The sequence below is a fragment of the Dysidea avara genome, chromosome 13, assembly GCF_963678975.1.
Source record: "Dysidea avara chromosome 13, odDysAvar1.4, whole genome shotgun sequence".
NCBI lineage: Eukaryota > Metazoa > Porifera > Demospongiae > Dictyoceratida > Dysideidae > Dysidea > Dysidea avara.
This window is the reverse complement of record NC_089284.1, coordinates 985033-1005729: the sequence shown is the minus strand read 5'-3', so window position 1 is coordinate 1005729 and position 20697 is coordinate 985033. Positions and strand designations below refer to the sequence as shown.

The 20697-nt window shown below is 40.0% G+C and overlaps 5 protein-coding genes across 11 annotated transcripts in view; 3 read left to right on the top strand and 2 right to left on the bottom strand.

The window, feature by feature from the left end:
• The first annotated feature begins 27 nt into the window (after positions 1-27).
• Positions 28-2395, top strand: LOC136242380 (uncharacterized). Its single transcript, XM_066033795.1, has 2 exons — positions 28-1601; positions 1774-2395. The coding sequence occupies exons 1-2, from the start codon at positions 1365-1367 to the stop codon at positions 2347-2349; spliced, it is 813 nt and encodes a 270-aa protein (XP_065889867.1). The 5' UTR covers positions 28-1364; the 3' UTR covers positions 2350-2395.
• Positions 2259-6805, bottom strand: LOC136242372 (uncharacterized). Of its 2 annotated transcripts, XM_066033778.1 has the most exons (12): positions 5870-6804; positions 5342-5820; positions 5132-5293; positions 4997-5083; positions 4673-4949; positions 4182-4619; positions 3987-4130; positions 3758-3928; positions 3526-3707; positions 2992-3362; positions 2738-2939; positions 2259-2690 (listed from the first exon to the last, which is right to left on the bottom strand). In XM_066033778.1, exons 1-12 carry the CDS (start codon positions 6231-6233, stop codon positions 2367-2369), a joined length of 3201 nt encoding a protein of 1066 aa, XP_065889850.1. In that variant the 5' UTR covers positions 6234-6804; the 3' UTR covers positions 2259-2366. The 2 variants fall into 2 exon arrangements, with proteins under 2 accessions (XP_065889850.1, XP_065889849.1); XM_066033777.1 differs by having other exon boundaries at positions 5132-5820; positions 5870-6805.
• Positions 6440-20697, top strand: part of LOC136242375 (uncharacterized) — a 27141-nt gene continuing 12883 nt past the window's right edge. Inside the window, exons 1-5 of one of the 6 annotated variants that reach the window (XM_066033787.1) lie at positions 6440-7461; positions 7904-10082; positions 15647-16395; positions 16451-16589; positions 16641-17999. In XM_066033787.1, the coding sequence (XP_065889859.1) occupies positions 7939-9576 (1638 nt within the window). In that variant the 5' untranslated portion in view covers positions 6440-7461; positions 7904-7938 and the 3' untranslated portion in view covers positions 9577-10082; positions 15647-16395; positions 16451-16589; positions 16641-17999. Of the gene's footprint in view, positions 10083-15208; positions 15358-15646; positions 16396-16450; positions 16590-16640; positions 18000-20697 lie in introns of those variants that run through there. The other 5 variants (XM_066033784.1, XM_066033785.1, XM_066033783.1 and 2 more) reach the window with 5 other exon arrangements.
• Positions 10195-15499, bottom strand: LOC136242374 (uncharacterized). Its single transcript, XM_066033782.1, has 7 exons — positions 14027-15499; positions 13927-13974; positions 13174-13874; positions 12899-13126; positions 12584-12812; positions 12474-12527; positions 10195-12365 (listed from the first exon to the last, which is right to left on the bottom strand). The coding sequence occupies exons 1-7, from the start codon at positions 15078-15080 to the stop codon at positions 12058-12060; spliced, it is 2622 nt and encodes an 873-aa protein (XP_065889854.1). The 5' UTR covers positions 15081-15499; the 3' UTR covers positions 10195-12057.
• Positions 10249-12536, top strand: LOC136242379 (uncharacterized). Its single transcript, XM_066033794.1, has 4 exons — positions 10249-10458; positions 10515-10610; positions 10663-11626; positions 11677-12536. The coding sequence occupies exons 1-4, from the start codon at positions 10388-10390 to the stop codon at positions 11962-11964; spliced, it is 1419 nt and encodes a 472-aa protein (XP_065889866.1). The 5' UTR covers positions 10249-10387; the 3' UTR covers positions 11965-12536.

The window sequence follows — 20697 nt, the reverse complement described above, 5'->3', positions numbered from 1 at the left end:
GGGAAAGATATGTAGAAAAAAGAAGGAAGGGAATTGAAGGGGGAAATGTAAGCTCTATACCCCACATCACGAACACCACCAAACCACTGGAAATATTGTTAATACTCTACAGTACATCATTATTTACTAGGTATCTCCCAACTCTATACATTAGTAATAACGGTATGGTAGCACTGGGATCATGAATGTTGGCATTTTTTCAGCCTACAATATCACCCCAAAATCAGCCTCACAATTCCTGTAAATCCTAAACATGCCTTCAAAGCAACCTGAAATGCTGTTGATCCAGACTGAAATGCTTAAATTATTTATTTTAATGGACAGGAAAAATACACCATTGGCTTACTAAATTTTACTAAATTATGGATGTCTCCTGTTTTATGATTGAGCAACACACAATCCTATCACTACCCACTAATTACCATAAGAAAAGCCAAGTCCATTACACTTCCTATGCACCAAAAGGCATGCATTGGGTCAAATGAAACCTATCAGGGAGCAAACCAAGGCTGTAAACATCAGCAAATATCAAGTAATTGATCCTATGCAAGCTTTTTTCTACAGGTTTAAAATTACAAACGAAATGGCTACTGCTACTTTGCTTCTCCTACTAGTAAAATAGTATAAGGATGTGTGTGTTTTCTCATACAGTCTAGTGCCATCCATTGATGCAGTGTTATAAAAACTCACTAAGGTGAAATGTGTTGCAAAAAGGAATTTGTATGCTTTTGGTTGTGAGTTTGTAACCCCCTTCCATATTGTTCACAGTAGCTTGCTCAGTGTTTTATGTGAAAGTTCTATTAATTGCTTTTTGGAGATATTTAGCAATTGAAGGGCATATAGTAGTCAATTAACTGTATACTTGCATATCCTTACATTCTCAGTAGTAGTGTTGGGGGTACATAATAATTACTTTTGTGGTAACAAAGTAATATAACAAAATAGCTAACTGGTGATATAACTCAAGTTACTTTACTTACAAATGTAATGTATCATCTAAGCACCCCCTGTCTATAAGTAGCTAATGAAATTACTGTAGCTAACGAGTCTAATGTTAGCTATGTAATGTTATTACTACAAGTACCGAAGTTACTAGTGATCCACTGAGTAACGCCTAGCCACAACGAAGCCTACTGAATGAAGCTTATTCACCAGCTTCTTACTTATACCGGTAACCAAGATTTGCATATTGCAACTGTCATATCACGTGATAATTAAGGTGGTAGATAACACGTGACAGTGGATACAAAGATATACAGACAAGTACCCGGGATTGGAATCATCCGGTGGTATGCAGAGGAGGTTGGACACGATATAAGCGCTACCAAAAATAATCCCTTTAATTGCATAGTTTGCATACCAAAATGGCGCAGTACGCCTACGTCGATGTACTCGCGAAGGGGAACTCGTTTCAATACGTTGTTCCCAACTTTCCTGTATATAAACCTGTTTTAAGGGAAATCAAATTATGTTGGGAGGATCAGGATGATGGTACTGTACACTACTTCGACGGTTTTGCTCACGACACTGATTTGTTGGATCACCCTCTCCCTGCAGTGGCCCGGCTCCCTGTTAGCTTTGATAACGCCTTCTTAATAGACGTACGCGATTGTGGCTGTAATTGCGTATGTTTATGATTGTGTATGTATGTGAGAACGCCACATGTGCAGCTTAACTTGAACTGAATGTTGTATTACAATATTCAAATAGCTTAATAGTTGAAATTAATAAAAATTTGTTCAGTTTATTGTTTGTTTTTTTTTAATTTCACAGGAAGAAGATTTTAGTAAAGCTGTTGATCTGTCTCAATACACATTGTTCTGTGATAATAAGATTTTCGTGATGTGGAATTGGGAGTGGTTTGATTTTGATCGCGAAGAACCCAGTGATGAAGGGTCAGATATTGTTGTCGAGGATCAAGGATTAGACTCTCTCAGTGATGAAGAGGATCTCACTAATTCCTTTATTACCCATTCAGTGGTGTTCAAGTGCATAGGGGCAACAAAAGAACATCGTTACCAAGAGTTACTGGGATTGGCCAAGCAGAAGTTAAAGGATGGTCACACAGTTCCTGTTAAGCTTCAAAAGGAGCCCATCAATAATATTGATTCCCGTTCCATTGCATTTATGTGCAAGGTTGATAAGGATTGGGAACGGATTGGATATGTTGTGTCAGAAGCTCTTCCTGATGTGCACCACGCTATGGATCACAATAAAATTCTTAAGATATACTTTGATTGGATTAGATTCAAACTGTATAAAACTCCAGGCTTGTATGCTGGAATTATTATTACAAAAAATGGAACATGGTCCCGAGTTGTTGTACAATGTAGTAGTGCTAGTCAATAATTGTAATTATTTCTGAGTTATTTCTTATGAATTGAATATGAATGCTCATCTGTTAATTGATAAACCGTGCCAGGTGGTGGTGGTAGCTTGACTGGTAAATTGTGAAAGGAGGTTCTGATTGAAGTAGATTTACGGACAGAAAGTGTAACTCTATTGTTAGATCCGAGCAATTCATACTGAGGTATACGCTTTGGCTTGGAACTTTTGTTTCCTTTCGTATCAAAATCAGGCATTTCTCCCTCATAAAAACGACTTCGAGATGACGTGTAGTAATAAAAAGGCAATTCTGGATCAAGCCTTTTAGCAAACTCATGTACAACTCTTCTCCAGCCAAATTGAACCTGCATGATAAAGCATGAGTTAGTGTATAAGATGCAATGCTATTCACCTCTTTCAGTGTGAAATCTTTTCCCACACTATCCCGCAAAACACTAAAGAAACACTCCACGTCATCGGTTGTACTTGCCCTGGGGTGCTCGGGTGGTTCATTGTTAGCAGCAAGGTATTTACACCTCCACTCACGAGATTCAATGTTAGCAGCAAGTGCAATTATTGTCTCCCTACTGAACCCTCTCACACCCGCAATGCTTCTAAACACCAGAAATACATTGTCATAAACATACCAAGCTGCATGTAATATACCTGTTAACTTCCAGTAAACTAAAATCTCTTAGTTTCTCTTCTTTGTGCCAAGGCATTAAATCATCAAGCAGGTAATTCAGAAAATCGTTGTTAAATTCACTACGTTGTACCCTTGTAAGCCCCCTTTCATCACAGGCACGTCTCCAGTTACAGACAATCCTAAGATGTTGGGCCTCTGCATTGTATTCCTTCTCCTCCATCCATTTCACTAAAGACTTGCTAAACAGTCTCTCTACGTCCTCTACAGATTGTTTACGGACACCTGATAGAGCTGTGTAAGTCAGCCCAGCAGACGAGTCATGTAAAGCTTCCTGAAACCTTTCTAACTCTATGTCAGCATGTCCTCCGGTTCTAAGACTGTGTCCAATGCGCTACATGGATTTAAAAATATATGCATTATCTCAATAACAAAAGCTGGCTGCTCATTATAAAGCATATAAATTTCTCAGCCAAACACTAACCCTAAGGAGCTATTATTGACAATCCTATACATAGGTGCTTTAGCACATTAGAAATTGTGGAACTATCACGTACCTTCAATATGTGAGCTTCATCCTCTCGTTCACAAAACTGAAGTCCCGTGATTGGATGTACTTCCGGAACATACAAATAATCTTTGAAAGGAATTCCTTTGGAGTGCCACAGATCTATTTGGTGCTTATATTCCAACTGGGCCAAAATGGATCTCAACTTGTCTACTTGCGTCTCATCTTTACCTGCAACAGTAAATACCATTTCAAGCATATAGATTTTAAGATGTACATACCTTGTATCCAGGTATGAACATTATAGCCTGTAGGCACGGTCTTTAACCTGAGTCGCTCAATTACATCATCTTGTTTTGCACCTGCCGTAATCCACCCATGAATTTGATTGAGTAGGTCTGTATGCACAGCATCATTATGAACACGTGCTGTAACAACTCCGTCAGCATTACCTAATTGTAAAATCAACATACAAAGATATACTAAATAATTGAATTAAATTTAGCTTACACAATGGACTCAACATTCCAATCATTGTCTGTAGCCCTGTACGCGAATACTTTCTTCTGGCATCACTAAGGACTTGAAACACAGACAATGGACGAGTATTCCCTTTACTCCGTAGAGAATTCCACTCGCCATCTGTAGTGAATCCTAATAAATTTAAAATAAGTGGCATGAAGAAATACCCACACTGTAGTTCACCTGCCACCTTCATCTTCCTCTTAGTCATTTCTTCAATAATCCTGTTGGAGAGCTCACGAACTTTTAAATCAGACAAGCCCTTGTATGGTATACACTGAACTGGTATCGCATATGGTTTTGTTCTTCGCATCTCTTGGCTAATCATGAAAACCAAAATATGGGTTGCTGCAGTACGTTGGTGGCGTGTTATTCCTTTAATAAAGGAACGTAACTTCTTCCGAATATCTGTCAAGAGTCTAGGAATGTTTTCTTGCTCCCAAAAGCACTGACCAGCTTCCAATCTGCTATACAATAAATTAACTTCTGTATGCAAGGATCTTCCCATTTCATTTAAGTCCCCAAGTTCCTTTATCTTCCAGCTCAAGTTGATGAGGTCTTTTTCAATGTACTTATTGGACTGCAACTTCTCTGAGTAAGTATCATTTGACTGCTTCAATTCTAAAACAATCCATTTAGTTCACTATGCATGTATAAATGTAGTGTATGTATACCTGAATAAATGAAGTCCAAGTCCTTCACTAAATCTTGCAAGGTGCGATCTAGATCTTCCCCAGCTCTATCCTTTTGTAGACCAACCTTATCGGCCTCCTCCAATCGTTGCTTATAACCCTTAAACTGCTGCTGCAAACAGCCATCATTTAGATCAACATCACCACTCCACTGTTGCTTCACAGATTCTTTAAGGCCTTTGGTGATGTCACACCCATCAGCTTTTAGCCACCACCATGCCTCAGGGCTCGACCTGGCAGCTTCATCAAGAACAGAAATCTATAATGTTGGGATGAGAGATGATAAACAATGTTAAGAAAAATTACCTGGATTTGTGAATTCAAATGTATGTTACTTGATTCGATGTCACGGCGCATTGTTCTATCCGACAGGGCTGGAATGTTGACTAATGCCTACAGCATAATAATTTTTAATTTGTGCAATCAAATCCAGCTCTTTACTTTCATAGTGCTTTGACTATGTGAGTTGTTTTCTGCCTCTTCTGATGATTGTCCAGAAAACACTACACTCCACATGGGCCCCCGGAGTAATTTTGTCCACTTCTGTCCAAATTGGCAGTACATGCTTTGCTGCCATGACCGGTAATCAGGAGGACAAGATATCTGGGTGTGAAAAGAGATTAACAGCCTTATTTCCTTACAGAAAATTACCTCTCGTAGGTCATCGCAAGCAAAAAAGCTGGCAGCATACTCAACTAAGCCCATAGGCATACGTTTCATGGGAAATTTCGAGTCGGTGTTATCTTCCCTTAGTGTCCCCATTCCTTTAGCTAAGTTGTACAAAACGTTTGTACATTTATTTAGCCTTAACTGTAACATGGCATTTGCTGAATGGCACAGGAAATCATCAGGAACTTGCAGGTCATGACAAGATAACAGATATGAAGAGAAAAGCCCAGAGAGTGTTTGTAGTTGAGTATCCTCTGGTAGGCTGCTAAACAGATCAGCAAATGTGGGTGGATTTTCATTTCCTGTATCAGGTGCAGGTGAATTTTGTGCACTACGCATGGGCTCATTCACAGGTGTCACACGTGCAGTAGAATCCTGTCCACAAAAGTCGGCCTCTGCCTCTTTTGGCGTCTTGTACTTTTTGGATAAGCCTCCAACTACTTGGAATCGGCAAGCTTGTGCTAAAAAGTAACTGTACTTAAAATTTTAACACGGCTAATATATACTTACCAGTTCTGCACGTGCTCAGGCCTGATCTAGCTTGCACAAATTCACTGGCACTTCCCCAGAAATCTTCACGCTTGTGAGCTGGCCATGCATTACCTTCACAATGAAACAGCACAAAATCAGTCAGTGCTCTTAATTCGGAATCAGTCCATCTCTCCTTTGGTTTAGGATTATGAATATGATTCGACCTGTTTCTAAAGGTTTGTGATAAAACACGTGGCGACAAACTGTTCCTATTCTGGTCCTGCTGTCTAAGAGGAATCCGCTTTGGCTCTCTATGAGGTGTTTGCAGCGTTGGGGAACTTCTTGCACGCTTCTGAGTAGAATTTTCCGGAGTACATGCTCTCGCGCAATCCTGACCATCCATTACATTCCCGCGCTGCTTTCTCACGTGATACACTTAAGTTGAACGAGGAATTTACTACTTTAAAGGGTGGGGTAGATTGTTCGAACGGAGAAGAAATTGATTGCATTTTCGAGTGGTGTACTTAGAAACTTCATTAGAAGCTCGATTGCTTTTTACATTGAAACAGATGCGCTCACGTGTGCCGTGTCCAGCCTCCTCTGGGTGGTATGAGAGGACTTGCACGTGTGAAGCAACTGTTGCTAGGCAGACATGTTTCGGTACAACTTTCTATGGCGCATGTTGGGTCAGAATGAAGGTAACGAGATTTATTCACTAAGCGCTGGGTATAGTGGCACTGGGAAGCGGGGCTGGTTTCGAAATAGAAGATCTTATCATTGGCTTCGTGAAATAGGTGGCTAATTAAATTTCGATACATTACTCACCAATTCTAACTTCGTCGCCTTTTTTAACGAGCTGTGTGGTATTTACAACACAACTCAACAATGATTCGCTTCATTACAGCCTGTACGAAATCCTGAGAAAGCGCTTTTCAGCCAAAACACTGTCCCGAAACATGGCCGACAGCTACGGTTGCTTAGCAATTACGATGATTTACGTCACGCTGCAAGTCCTCTATTATGGCACGGAACGGAATGGCATATTCCGTGGCATTATTCTCCGGAACGGAACGCCTAAAGTTCCTAGATATATATCCTCTAAATCACTTTCAAACACTATACTATGTTACGTTTGTGACAAACAAAACGAGCCGGCTGTTTTTTGTAGCCGATAACTAGCCTTTCGGCTATAATTATGCCTCGAATTATGCTAATGTGGGATTTTATCACGTGACCTGCAACTGTCATCAGGTGACAACACGAGGGAACACAAGATGAAGAAGATGAGTTGGTGACGAATGCAAAGAAGTCATTTTGTGGTGAATTTAGTCTTTGCTGTAGTTATAGAAACGATGCTTATAGCAGGAAGAACCAGAATGGAAGGAAATTCATTCGGCAGAACCAGTGTGGTAGCATAGATAATAACAGGGATTAGTGACGAACTTAGCAACGCGTACTGACGTCACGGCAAATCCTCGTTACGGGTTGTACGCGGACCCACCCACAAATTAAAGCGCCTTTTTGGTTGCTAACTATCCGCTACTAGAGCAAGGACAGTATTCAGTCTGTGCACCGCTACTTCATAAGTCGTTCGTAATATTGTATTCTACTTACTCTTAAAAAATTCTCACGTAAGTATTCTTACTTATGCTCACATGGAAAGCTGTACGGATTACGTAAATTATGACATAATGCACTGGGTCCGCCCACAAACACTTTTGTAGTATTTTCTAAGCAACAAGTGATATTTATAGAAAGAGAATTGTTTCAGTGCAACCACAAAACTCCAAGAAGTGTAATTGTCACTTTAATTTTTCAAAATTTCCTTGTTTTAGGAAAGTATATTGAGTGAAATGAAAATGGGTTTCGTAGTTTTCACTCCCCCGTAGTAGCAATTCATCAAACATGCTTGTGAACATATGAATAACTTTCTTTAGTGAGTGTAAGTAACACAACAGTTAATGAATATTGTACTCACTAAAGTTGTTTACAAGGTTGGCTAGTAAAGGTAGCCATAGGGCATATATTTCCTGGTGACTATAGTGATAATACACATGGCTACTGCACATGCAGGTACAGTAATTACAGGCATATTTGCATCTGCACTGATGGGACAAAGGAGGGTGTTAATTGGAAGACAACACAAGAACCGTGAAAAGAAACAACAGGCTTTAATGCAAAGACCACCTGGGCGTCCAAGAAAGATAACAGTCATCACCACCAGATTAACCACAACATTATTTTCACTATTACCACCTAGAATACCATTACTGTCTAACTTGCCATCACTGTTTAGTCCATCCACATCACTGCCATTACGGACACCTCTATCACTATCACCATCATTGCTACCATCATCACAGAATCCTTTGTCACCATTTAGTAACAAGTCATTACTGTCATTGCCACTATCAAAGTATGGTTCACCAAGTACACCATACACATTTTTAAATTCAGTTGTACAGTCAGCAGATGTGTTATTAACACCACTACCACCACTGTCAACATATTCACCAATGCTAACACCGCTTTTACAATCATTCTTGCCGGCTTTACCCAGGGAGTCGTTATCATCATGTGTGACACTGCCAATGTCATCAACATGTTTGCCGCTGTCATCACCTCATCTACCATTGACACTAGAAAGAGTTAGAAGAATGACACTACCATCTTTAAACTGGAATATAGTTAGCTCTGCATGCAACAGTCATCTGTGTTTTTACAAATTACAGGATTTCGCTTCTTCTTCCACCCATTCATTAAGAATATCACACTCGCTACACATCTATTCAAACCTGACTTGGAAGGTAACAATATTCGAGCATGAAATCAGCAAAGAGATACCCCCGTTTAATAGTTTTCCTGAAAGCCTTGATAAAAACCAAGTGGCTATGTTGCTATTGCAGTTAGATGGCCTAAATGTGTGCTCAGGACATCCAGAACATCACTTTATTGAACTAATGAACAATAGAATGGGGAAGCTTTACCATGCATCTGGAGAAGTAGCAGCATATGTTGATCACTCTTGCAGGATATATGGTCATGATGGGCAGTTAGTCTCTCAGACAATCAGAACTTCTAACTGTACAATTCTTACCGAGAAGGCTAGATGCATCAGTTGCACAGATTACAGACCAACATTAAGGTCTATTTATAACAGATGGCTGAAACAACAAGCCATGTCACCTACACAGATTATTAACATCAGCAGCCATACCAATGACAGGTGGCTTAAACCATCAGAACAAAAGGAGAAACTAACACTTGTTGGAAAGAAACTGCATGCTACACAGAAAAAGAATAGTTACCTTCAACAAAAGATAAAAGAATCCTTTGACACCCAGAGCATTAATATTGATAACAATTTACATACTGGATTGTGCAAAATCATACAGGATCATTCTAAAGAAATTGAACACAAGTATCAACCCAACAACTTTCACCATCTGTTCTGGAGTGAACAAGTCAAAAATCTTGCAAGACCACCTACACAACGGAGATGGCATCCAATGTTTATTCGTTGGTGTCTTTATTTGAAGATGCTTTCTGGTACAGCATATGACACGCTTCGGAAAACACTAGTTCTTCCATGTGGTCGAACACTACAAGATTATACCCATATTATTAAAGAGGGTACTGGAATTCAACCAGAGGTAACACAACAACTTTTATCAGCTATGAAATTTGACTCATTGAAAGATCACCAAAAATACGTTTCTGTTGTTTTCGATGAAAAGAAGGGTTAGTGTATGATAAGCATGAGTGCAAGATAATAAGATTTGTAGATGTAGGAACCATCAACAACACACTTCAGCTGTATGAAAGAATACTGAAAGATGACACACAACAACCAAAGCCAATAATTGCAAAGCACATGCTTGTATTCATGGTCAGGGGCCTGTTTGTTAATAACATTCAATTTCCATATGCCCAGTATCCCACCACTGACCTCTCTGCTGATGTATTATTCCCACTGGTGTGGGATGTAGTCAGACATCTCGAAGCAGTTGGACTTAAGGTAATATCTTTAACTGGTGACAAGGGTTCATGCAATCCTAAATTTTTCCGAATGCATCGCAAAACAGTAGAAAACTCCACATCTGACTACTCTGAAGTGGTTTACAAAGTGCCAAATCCATATTCATGTGAAAAGAGGGATATATATTTTATATCAGATGTCCCTCACCTCATCAAAACAGTGCGAAACGCTTGGTCAAATTCGTTTGGTCACAATCAAGCTAGAGCATTGTGGGTAAGAATTACAATACATGTAACATTCAGCATATATTATATACATACCTGTGTAGGTTACATAATAATTATTGTGTCATGATATTGTACATGTGCATGTATATGCATAATAACAAGAGTCCATAATAAAGAAGAGAGTGTCTAACTTCAATATAACCCATCAAAAATGACCCCGTTAAGTAAAGTAAGGTGAATTGGCTTCCCTTAAAGAATTGTTGATTAGCGTTAATTTGCCACGCGCGAGCCCTAATGAATTGAGCGATCTGCGCCGTCACGTGCGATACTTTTAACAGCTAGCAAGGCGGCATGGCGACTGCTGAAAGTGTGAAAAGAACTACCAGGAGTAAAGCAGCAGGTAAAGATAAGATTCACAAGGGGTAAGTTTTTAAAGCGTTATAAGGCTTAATTCTCAACGTAAGCCCCGTTCTTGTAGCGTGGCAAGCCGAAATTCCGAGAGTGAATGTCCGCTGGAACTTGAGCTAGAAGCAGCTACTGTAAGGCAGAAACGAGGGATGACTAAGGAGAACAGGTAGTAACTAAAGTCTGAACATTGACGCGTAATTATACTATAGCTTTTCTAGAACGCGAGATGGCTCCAAACCAACTGCAGAGAAGAAAGGAAAGGGCCGAGGAAAACGAGCAGTTCCAGCCAATAAAGAGCCGTCACAGACACCAGAAAGCTGCTTACCACCACCAAAGAAAAAAAAGTCGAAAGTAATGAACCAGAGAGAGAGAAATGAGATGCTGGCATCTTTAGAGTCAGTTGATCTTTCTGTACTTCTAAGTGAGGTTTATGTCAAATTTGATGAACAGCTATTTTCTGAAAAGTTGAAGAAAATCACTGTCAAGCTCCATGATACAGAGCAGCCCCTTAAGGATATAATCGTGAGCCATCGACTGTGTTTTGTTGGTCTGTATAAAGAGTGTAAAAAGGGGCCTGAATCCTTTTTGCGTTTCCAGTTTCAGTGGCAGAAGTACTGCAGTGCCTTCTTATTAGCCAGCCAGCACACCATGTTAGAAATTGGACTACCTGATCCAGTTGGTTATCAGATTGACGAATCTCGAACAATGTGGCTAAGATTCTGTGAAGAAAATGATGTGCCTGTCCCAGTGAGTAATCCTGTGATGATGACCATATCATCAGCATTGTACCACTGCTTACTGGGTCATGTTAACCATTTTCAGAGTAATAATTCCAGTACCACAAGTTCCAGTAATAAAAGTACAACACAGGTAGCTGATGGAGATGATGTGTATTTTCGTTTTGGTGGTGCAGCTATATCAGACTTGCTCCATCTTCATTACAAAGAAATGAAGCATTGCAAAGATGATCAAAGGAATATTTTATCCCAGGAGATATCGATTTTGCACTGTATGAATTCCAAGGATAAAGTCAGTATGCCAAGTTACCTCAAGTACCGTGACCAAGGATACATGTACTCCCCTGATCCTACATTTATACCATTTTTGAGACAAGTGGATACTGCAGTCAAAGAAACTGTGAATCCTGATTGGCTACACCAAGAAGGGGACAATTTAATTAAGGTTAGCTTACTCTTTGTTGTGATCAATTTAAATAACTGTCTTCCTTCTAGATAACACATGAAAGAATTCAGGAAGAGACAAAATTCTTCGATACATTCAAAGAGATACTGGCTTCAAAGTCACCAAACATAACGATCTATTCAGAAGATGCCATTAGGAATGTATTTGAAACATTTACAAGGAAAATCTGTAATACAAGAATTCAAGAATTCTTGTCAGCAACAAAGCAACAGCTGGCAACAAAGAAAGGCTTGGCATCAACAGTTGACATAAATTTAAGACCTACGCTTTTAGCTCATCATGCCAAATTAGAAACTAAGCTAGGAAGTAAGAAGTGATTTTTAACAAACAATGTGATTTAAAATTACACTGATTTTTTGTTGTAAGAAGTAATTTTCATTCATTATAATACAAACAATGTGATTAAAAAATTACACAGATTTTTTATTGTACGACTTCTTCTCCAGAGGAATTTGTACTAGACTTAGCTGTTCATCCCTGTAGTTGACACCGCTGTGATGTGTAGCAGCACATTGCTTGATTAGGTGAGCAGCTCGAGCAGTAGTATAATTCACCGAGTCCAATTTTCCACCAGCAGTAAACTTGTATTGGCTAAACAAGCTTTCCACAGCTGATCCTGACAGGCGAATTGGAGAGATAAAATATGTAGGATACGTTGATAGAAACCACTTGGAGAATGCTTGAAATCCATATACATCGATTCGTAGTAGGTCCCATGCTGTTAAACAAGATTATACAAATGATTGTCAGTCATATAAATAATTATACGGCTAAATCTAAACAGCTTGACACTTGTACAGTTATTGTTTATGGTAAACAAACTTACTTTGCCAAGAGAGGAATGACCGCTGGGTAGATGATGTATGAGGATATTGAGGATCTAATAACAAGTACAATGTGGTTCAGTACCTATATAATACCATAGTATGGCAGTACCTTTCTTTAGGATAGAAGTTAACCATTCAGAAAAATAATCATACCCCTTTGTAATGTTCTGATGGACCTTGCTATCTAAGCTTTTGATCTGATCGTGTGACAATAATCCCTGTTCAAAAATGAAACTGCAAGCTTCTAGGTAGGCAAAAGTCTCCTGCGCTTTTGCTGCATCGTTTGGTGGAGGATTCTGATTCACGTACCAAAATAGTTCACCAAGGACTTGCTCCTGCTGTATAAACAAGTGGTACATAAACACAATACAAGGTTGTATAAGTCACATAACATTTCTATTTTTAAATACAACCTCAAATTTACCTGCATAATTTTAGCTGGCAATACATTCAGTTTTGTCCATGAGTCACGTAAACAATGAGCCTCCCTCAATCTTGGTACCATTCTTGCCTGACCATTGTGTACCCGTAGCAGCTCTCTCTCATACAAGTCTGTGACTGCTTTCCATCCAAACTCTGTAGAGTCTCCCCGTCTAAACTGTTTCGTCCCTCCTTCCTTGGATGAAAACAGTGCATTGACCATATTCTTCAACTATGAAATAGAGCAATTACTTAACACAACCATCATATTACAGTTACCTGGTGTGATGGACAAATCAACCAGAAAATCTTGTTTGGAGGATTAAAAGGGTTAATCATCCATGGCTCTACCTCATATCTGTCATTCCCATCCTCTTTGATCGAATACGCCCCATGGCAGTAATGACTTGCTTTAATTGTAGCAATATTTGCAGATCCTCCATCACAGACCAACAAACTTGTCTTCAGACCATGATGTTGAAAAAGCTTGATGGTTTCAAACAAACAAGCCACTACAAAAGTGGCTTCCACTGAGGCAGCAGATGTATAGTAAGGACCCACTATGTCATAGCTGCTGGTAAGGTCTCTCCAAATAAATTGTAGAATATAAGATGTTTGGCTGGCTTCAGGATCTTTTAGAATGCGGTAAACATCGCTCAAAGATGCCATGTCCTTCGATGTCATTGCCAACCCCATTAGTTGGTGGTTGCGGGAGTTCCACATTAACTGACAGGCCACCTTGACCTCATCAAATATCAAGGCTCCATCTGATTGTGGCTCTTGTCGTCCATTCTTTCGACAGTCTTCTTTAAATAAAACATACTGGGCCACTTGCTTAATGATGCAAACGTTACTTGCTCCTGGAGCATGCATGAAAGCTCCAGTGAATGCTTGCATGGTGGATTTTGATGGTAATTTTAAAATATCAAAACTTTGCAGAGCTTTGTAGGCTGCAGGGCTACGAGTATAAATAGCTAGGGCTACAGGAACAAACAGTGTGAAAGCAATAATACGGTATAATAATTCACTTACCCATACGGATAGTAATCATGTTCCACCTGTTCCCACGACCTCCGTTAGCTGAAAGAAAAGAGTAGACAAAAGTAATGCAAAACAAAAAAATATCACTTACTATTCTTTTCCTGATCTGAGAAAAACTGCTTTTGCTGGCGATCTTTATCTGTCAACCACAATGTCTTCATTAGACTTCCTACTCCATGCTGGTCTCCTTCCTGGTACAGCTTATCCAAATCTTCAGCTTGTGTTGCTTCCATTACTGCACACATCTCCACATTCTGTTCATCACTGAGCACAACCTCACTATCCTCTAGCCTTCGTAAGTTCCGAATGTTACTGGATCGTTGATATTGAGCATACCGTTTACGTGTTTGCTTGCTGGCAGGTGACATATACTGCAGGCGTGCTCTTGAAGAGGGACATTGCCTTTTTATCCTTCTGCTTGGGCTTTCTTCCAGGGTACGTTTTCTTTGGAGGTTTAGGTCATGGACCAAACGTTTGCAAGGAGGACATTTCATTTCACTAGCATCTTTCTCTGCTACCTTACAGTTTGATGCAGGTAAAAACCAGAGTTTGCAATTCACAGAATCTACTCGTGAAAATGGAAATTCTGACTGCCGAACACTTTTGATATGAAATCGAATTGTTTTGTGGTACTGATTCTCATAATGCACAGGATCAATTCCAGGACAGAATTTGTACAGAGATCTCCTGCAAAATAAATCACAAAGTTCTTCTACGTCATTAATTGATTTTATCTCTCCTTCACTCCATGGTCTCATCATAACATGAACTTTGTAGTGCTTATTCTGAATGGTAACACACACTCGAGGGGTCAATCCAAGTGGGGGGTGATTAAACACTGCCCTCTGTGATATTTCTAACACGGGGTTGGTGCTGTCCAGGCCATTGTATCTTAATGTAAACACTAGTTCTGGGAATTTACCAGCTATGCTGTCAATGATACTTTGCAAAAACTCTTTTTGCTCTATGCACGTAGTAGTTACAGGTGGAATCACTGGAGGTAGGGATGTTGACCTAGGTACAGATGATTCATCAAGTGCTCTAGATAACAGAAGCTGATCATTATAAGCAGCAACAAAACTTGATGATGACATTGCCTCTGGCTCGATTGGCATCACCAACGGCTCACTGTGATTTCCTTCCATCAATGCTGTGTCCCATTCTTCACAGTAACTATCGTCTGAAGCCAGGTCACATTCGTCAAATAACCAACCAGTTGATGATTCAGTCGAAGAGTGGCAAGATCGTTTTGGGAGCTTGACGGGCGACAAATTCGCTTTCGAGACTGCAAGCGAGTAGGAGTGTCCCCATGTTCCATACGCCACGCTTTCAACTTGAGAAACCCACAATCAAAACCATGCTATTCAGCAAAGCGCACGTGATTCAATGCGGCTTCAGGCGGCTGTATTGAAGAGCTAGAAGGTGAGGTGTCGATAAGGCTTATTTAACACGTCTGCGATATGCGTGAATAAACTATAACATACGGAGCTACTAAACGGGGTCATTTTTGATAGGTCATATTGAAGTTAGACACTCTCTTCTTTATTATGGACTCTTGATAATAATTAATGTTATAAGTTGATCAATGTATACACACATGTTTCGTCTCCAGCACTGCATATTACATAATTATTGTACAATGCATGGTATTAGCTATAATTATATTAGCTATATAATACATATTATGAATAATATGGTATGCATGATGCAGATCAATGGACAGTACATCAGCTGGGAACACCTCACAAGATTACACAACAAACAAATGTCCAAGTCTGGTTTTAAACTACTGTGGAAATTGACTAATGAACATATTCATTTAAACTCATACTCCAGGATGAGAGTAAATTTAGCTGCTCAGGTAAGCACATTATTATGCATGTATGAAGGAGTTAATTAGCCTGACCATGAACAATATAAATTATATAGGTGTTAAGCAATACTGTTGCTTCAGCCCATAGGCGGCGGAAGGGGGGGGGGCTAGGGGGCTAAGCCCCCCCTCAGAATGATATCACACCGAAATTATCTTTCTTGGAGTGGGGCTGAAAACCGTGATAAAGATCGAGATACTCTAATAGAGCAGTCACTCTAATAAAGTAGTCAGTGTGTAGCGAGCTATGTAAGGATTTTTATGTAGTTTATCAGCTAGAAATGGTAGCTGGTGAGGTGGAAAGCTCTTGTCAGTTGGTTGTGACCTTTTTTTTTTTTTTTTTTTGGTCTCACCTTACCAAACTATAGAAATAAGTCTGGGTCAGCTCAGCAGAGCCCCCCCTCATATCAACTACTTCCTCCGCCGCTGCTTCAGCCTTTGCTTATTATGGAAGCCCAGAAACCAAAGAGACTGAACGATTTGTAAGAACTTTTGACAGATTTTTTGACATGACAAGGTGCTTGGAAGAAGAGATTCAGAAGAAAAAGCCAGACTTAAAACCCTTTGAAAAAGATGATCCTCGTTTTGAGGTTCACATAATTATATTTGTGATTTTGTATAATTGCATATGTGCATGCTGTGCAGTGGCTTGAGAATGACTTTTTGAACTACCTGAAGGAATGGAAATGTAGTGTAGATGAAAGGTGTGACCACAAGTTTACAGCTGCAGAGAAAAACATGATGTTGCTTAGTTTAGAGACCAGAGAAGGGCTACACATAACAGGTAAATACAATGTCCTTCAATGTAGATTATACTATATGCATCTACTTACAGTGAAGTAATTTGTGGAGATGGCTAAATTTTTACTTAACCAACCAGGTGTTGAATATATTTTATCAGAGAAGTTTTGCCAGGATCCCCTAGAGGTATTCTTTGGTAAACAGCGTGCTCAAGGAGGACGCAATGACAATCCAACAAGCCATCAGTTTTTAAAGAATACTGTGTCAATACGAATTCAGGAAACTGTGGCAACAGACCCTGCATGTGGAAACTGCAGAAAGAGGCCATTACTTCAAGATGCTGAAATCAATGAAACACCACTACCACGAAGAAAGCGTGGTAAACCATAGAAGCAATATTATTATTATTATTATTGCTATAATAATCATCTGTATATTACAATATCACAAAGTATATAACAATATAGGATGTTTCATAATTTCTTTAATTCTTTACGAAGTCCTTTCTTTTTCTTGCTATTGACACATGACAAGTGTTTGTACTGTTCCATCCATTGTGATGTTATGCTATATCCACGGATAGTCAGCCACATGCTTATTATGGCAGTTAATAATTCAGTCTTCCACTCATCATTTTGTATGCTATTGCTTACAACATCCCAGTAAAACAAAACATTAACATCTCTCTTTACAACTCCCAGTATTTCTCTCCCGGATGACTGTACAGTGGCATTTACTCTTTGTTCAAGATGAGCTCTTAATCTCACTTGCATAAATTTCTCAATTTTTTTAAATAGCAAAAAAGATTCATCATTTACTTCATATAATCCACCTCTGTTAATAATCTTATAATGTTGCGTACTTCTCACCATGCTGCTTCAAAAATTTTTGGTACAGTTTCTTCGCTACATATCCACAAGCATACCTCAATACATTCTCTTCGTCCACTGTTAATTCGGTTGGTGTTTCAGCTGGTAGTTCCACATGTGTTTTGAACATAGATGTCAGCATTTCTTCAAAAATTTGCTGATTCGTTAGTTGCATCACTAATGGTTCTCTCATGATATGAGGACAGCTTAATGCCTCACACAATTCCTTCCAATATTTTGGCAATTTGTTGGCTCGTACGTCTGTGAATTCCATCCATATCATTTCTCTAAGCTTCGCTGGTGTTGTTGGCTTACTTACGTGTAGCACTGACTGCATTGTAGATATTAAGGCTTTGGAGAAAGACTTAAAACATTCCTGACTGTCTTCTTTCTTTAAGACGTGAAGCAACTCCAGGACGTTATTTATTATTTATTGTTAATCAGCAGGACCCTCCAGGGGTATAATGCTGATGTGCAATTACATGTGTACAATTTCAATTAGTTACTTAACTATATAAGTATGTACAATTACGACAAGTTACTTAATTATATACATATGTACAATTACAATAATAAACTATAAAAATATACGTATTCCTTAATTCTTCCAGTCCTAGCTGTCTCCACAGCTAATTCGCCCCTAGCACAGACATTCTCGAGTGAACTGCGCACCTGACTGGCTTCGTTCATTATCTCCCTCTACAGTACTCGCAATGTCTCTTCTACGTTCATGCTCGAGCTCTCAACGGTTACTATCGTTACATCATGTTTACATTAGCGCACTACGTAATACTTTCACGTGACCGTAACGAGGATTGTCAAACTATTGTTAGCACATATTTATCGAATCACGTATTGTGGTTGTTGGTGGTATTAAGTATTCATCGAATTACATTTAGTAGATGCTGGTAGTATCACTATTAACTATATTTTTTAGCAGGTGGTCAGGTTGTTTAATCACGTGATCAGGTCACGTGATCCCCTCTCAACGCAGGTCGGTGACAAGCATGTAGCTGCTATTGCGTTTTCGAGCCTTTGTTGTAATCTGTATGGCTCGATGTAGGATTTTTGGCCCCTGCAGCTAACTCGAGCCTATCTGGACGAGAGTTCCATAGCCCAAAGAAAGCCCATAATGGGGTAGCAGGGGGTTCTAAGTGGCTAGTTGGAGTAGTTTAACCTTGTCAAAAATGATCATCTTGTTTGAGCTTGGTTTTCCTATCGCCCAGATGAGGCCTTGTCGCCTTTGATAGGCACTGTCATTAGTTAAGCGTTAGCGCCATAGGGTTAGCACGTGTGTCTGCCTATTCATGGCTACCCTGGCCACCTCTATGTAAACCGTGCCAGCACTGAGCGCAGTTTCGAAACTGCAAATTGCTATTGGTTGTTGATACTGGCCGGTATAGAAAGGAATTTATTTCAAAACGTTAAGTGAGTGATGTTGTATCAGTGCCATGCCCTGGTCTGGCGAGCAATCCACTGTCAGCGGACTACCCCAGCTTAGTTCATCGATACTTAGCTGCGTGACACTACAGCCTTTGTTTGATTGAAGTTTTATGGTCATAGTTATGACTTATGCTAAGACTGCTTGCTATAGATGTGTCACCAGTGTGGTGCAAAGTTGGCAGTATCAGTAGCCGTAGCTATAGCTTGCCTGTTGGATTTTTGCACTATAGTCATGTGGTGACCTAGCTGATGTGCAGTTGCGCTCTGTCCCCAGCTCGCAGTGCAGTCATAGTGAGTAATATTGGCTCACCTATTTGTGCACTCTTGACACAATCATAATTGACGTGTTCCCCATATCCGGAGAATTGAGGCACAGCCCAGTCTGATGTGTCTATGTGTCACTAATCTGATACTGCTTAGGGCAATCTCACATCTCTATTTATAGTGTAGGTATGTGTGTTAACCATGCCTGGTGTGATTTCAATAAACTAGTGCATGATACCGCTGGCATGTGGTAATGATCAACTACCTTAGTACAACTTTGTCTTGTTGCCTGAAGTAGTGCTACTAGATCTAGACTCACTTGGTTGCTTTGTTCGGTGGTCACCATAACTGTTATAGTGTGCTGCTTATCTGTCACATCCTGACTAGCTGGATATAGAACAGCGTTGAAACCGGGTCGGGTCATCCGGGTCAACCGGGTCACGTTTTCTCCGGGTCATCCGGTAGTCTGGCGCCGCCCGCCCCTTCGCAAAAAGTAAGGGTCTGGTGAAATACAAATACCTAATCATTTCAAAAGGAATTCAATTAGACAGTGTACGTATTGCTTGTTACGTCAGATGATTGCACTTCAATTCGAACAAAAGCATTGTGTTGCCAAGGCGATTTCTGTGTGAACGTCATTGGCATGCACTAATTGGCTAGCGCCGAATCTGGGCGCTAGAAATGATTTAGTATCTGTATTTCACCAAACCCTTACTTTATGCGAAGGGGCGGGCGGTGCCAGACTAGTCATCCGGGTCTGACCCGGTTTACAAATTATCCCGGTCTGACCCGGATTGGATCACGTGAGAAACGAAATTGATCGTTTGACGACGTGGAACCTATAAACGCTAGTTGCGTAGCTCTTTCATGAGCCACGCCCACTTATCGCGTTACAAACATACGCTCAGCCACGCCCATTTATTGTGGAGCCACGCCCACTAATCGATTAATGTATGAGTTGTATATAGTCTAGGTCTAGTCTTGCAGCAGGATGTTAAGTACTTTTGTGAGCCACACCCATTTTAATATATTGGGAAATTGCAATACTAAGTATGTATGAAGCCACACCCAATTGCTGTCTGTAAACTCACAGTAGTTACGTGGAACCAAACCCACTGAATGATTTTAAATTATAAACTTACCGGCTTAGTTATCACATAACTACTCGTTTACTCAACACGAATCGAACGCTCAAAACGTAGTCTCGCTCGCTCGAGAATACCCGAAACATAGCTCTTATCGCGCGCCTCGGCTTAATTTAATCCGGGTTAAATCCGGGTCAGTGGGTCATCCGGGTCAGCAGTAGTGACCCGGTTTCAACGCTGATATAGAATATTCTAGTCTGTTTTTTTTTTGTTTTGTTTTTCTTTTTTTGATTGCTAGGAGTTCTAGTCAAGGTGTTCCCAGCAAGTGAGCTGTACTAGTAGCAGCTGGTCATCTTGATTATTGGTTATTGATTTAGCTGATATGTGTGTACTGTACATGTGCTGCTGAACATCGCTGCCACATCTAGCTACAGCAAATAATATAGTCTGGTGCTAACGCTCAAGTTGATGACTGACTACACTGTGCTGG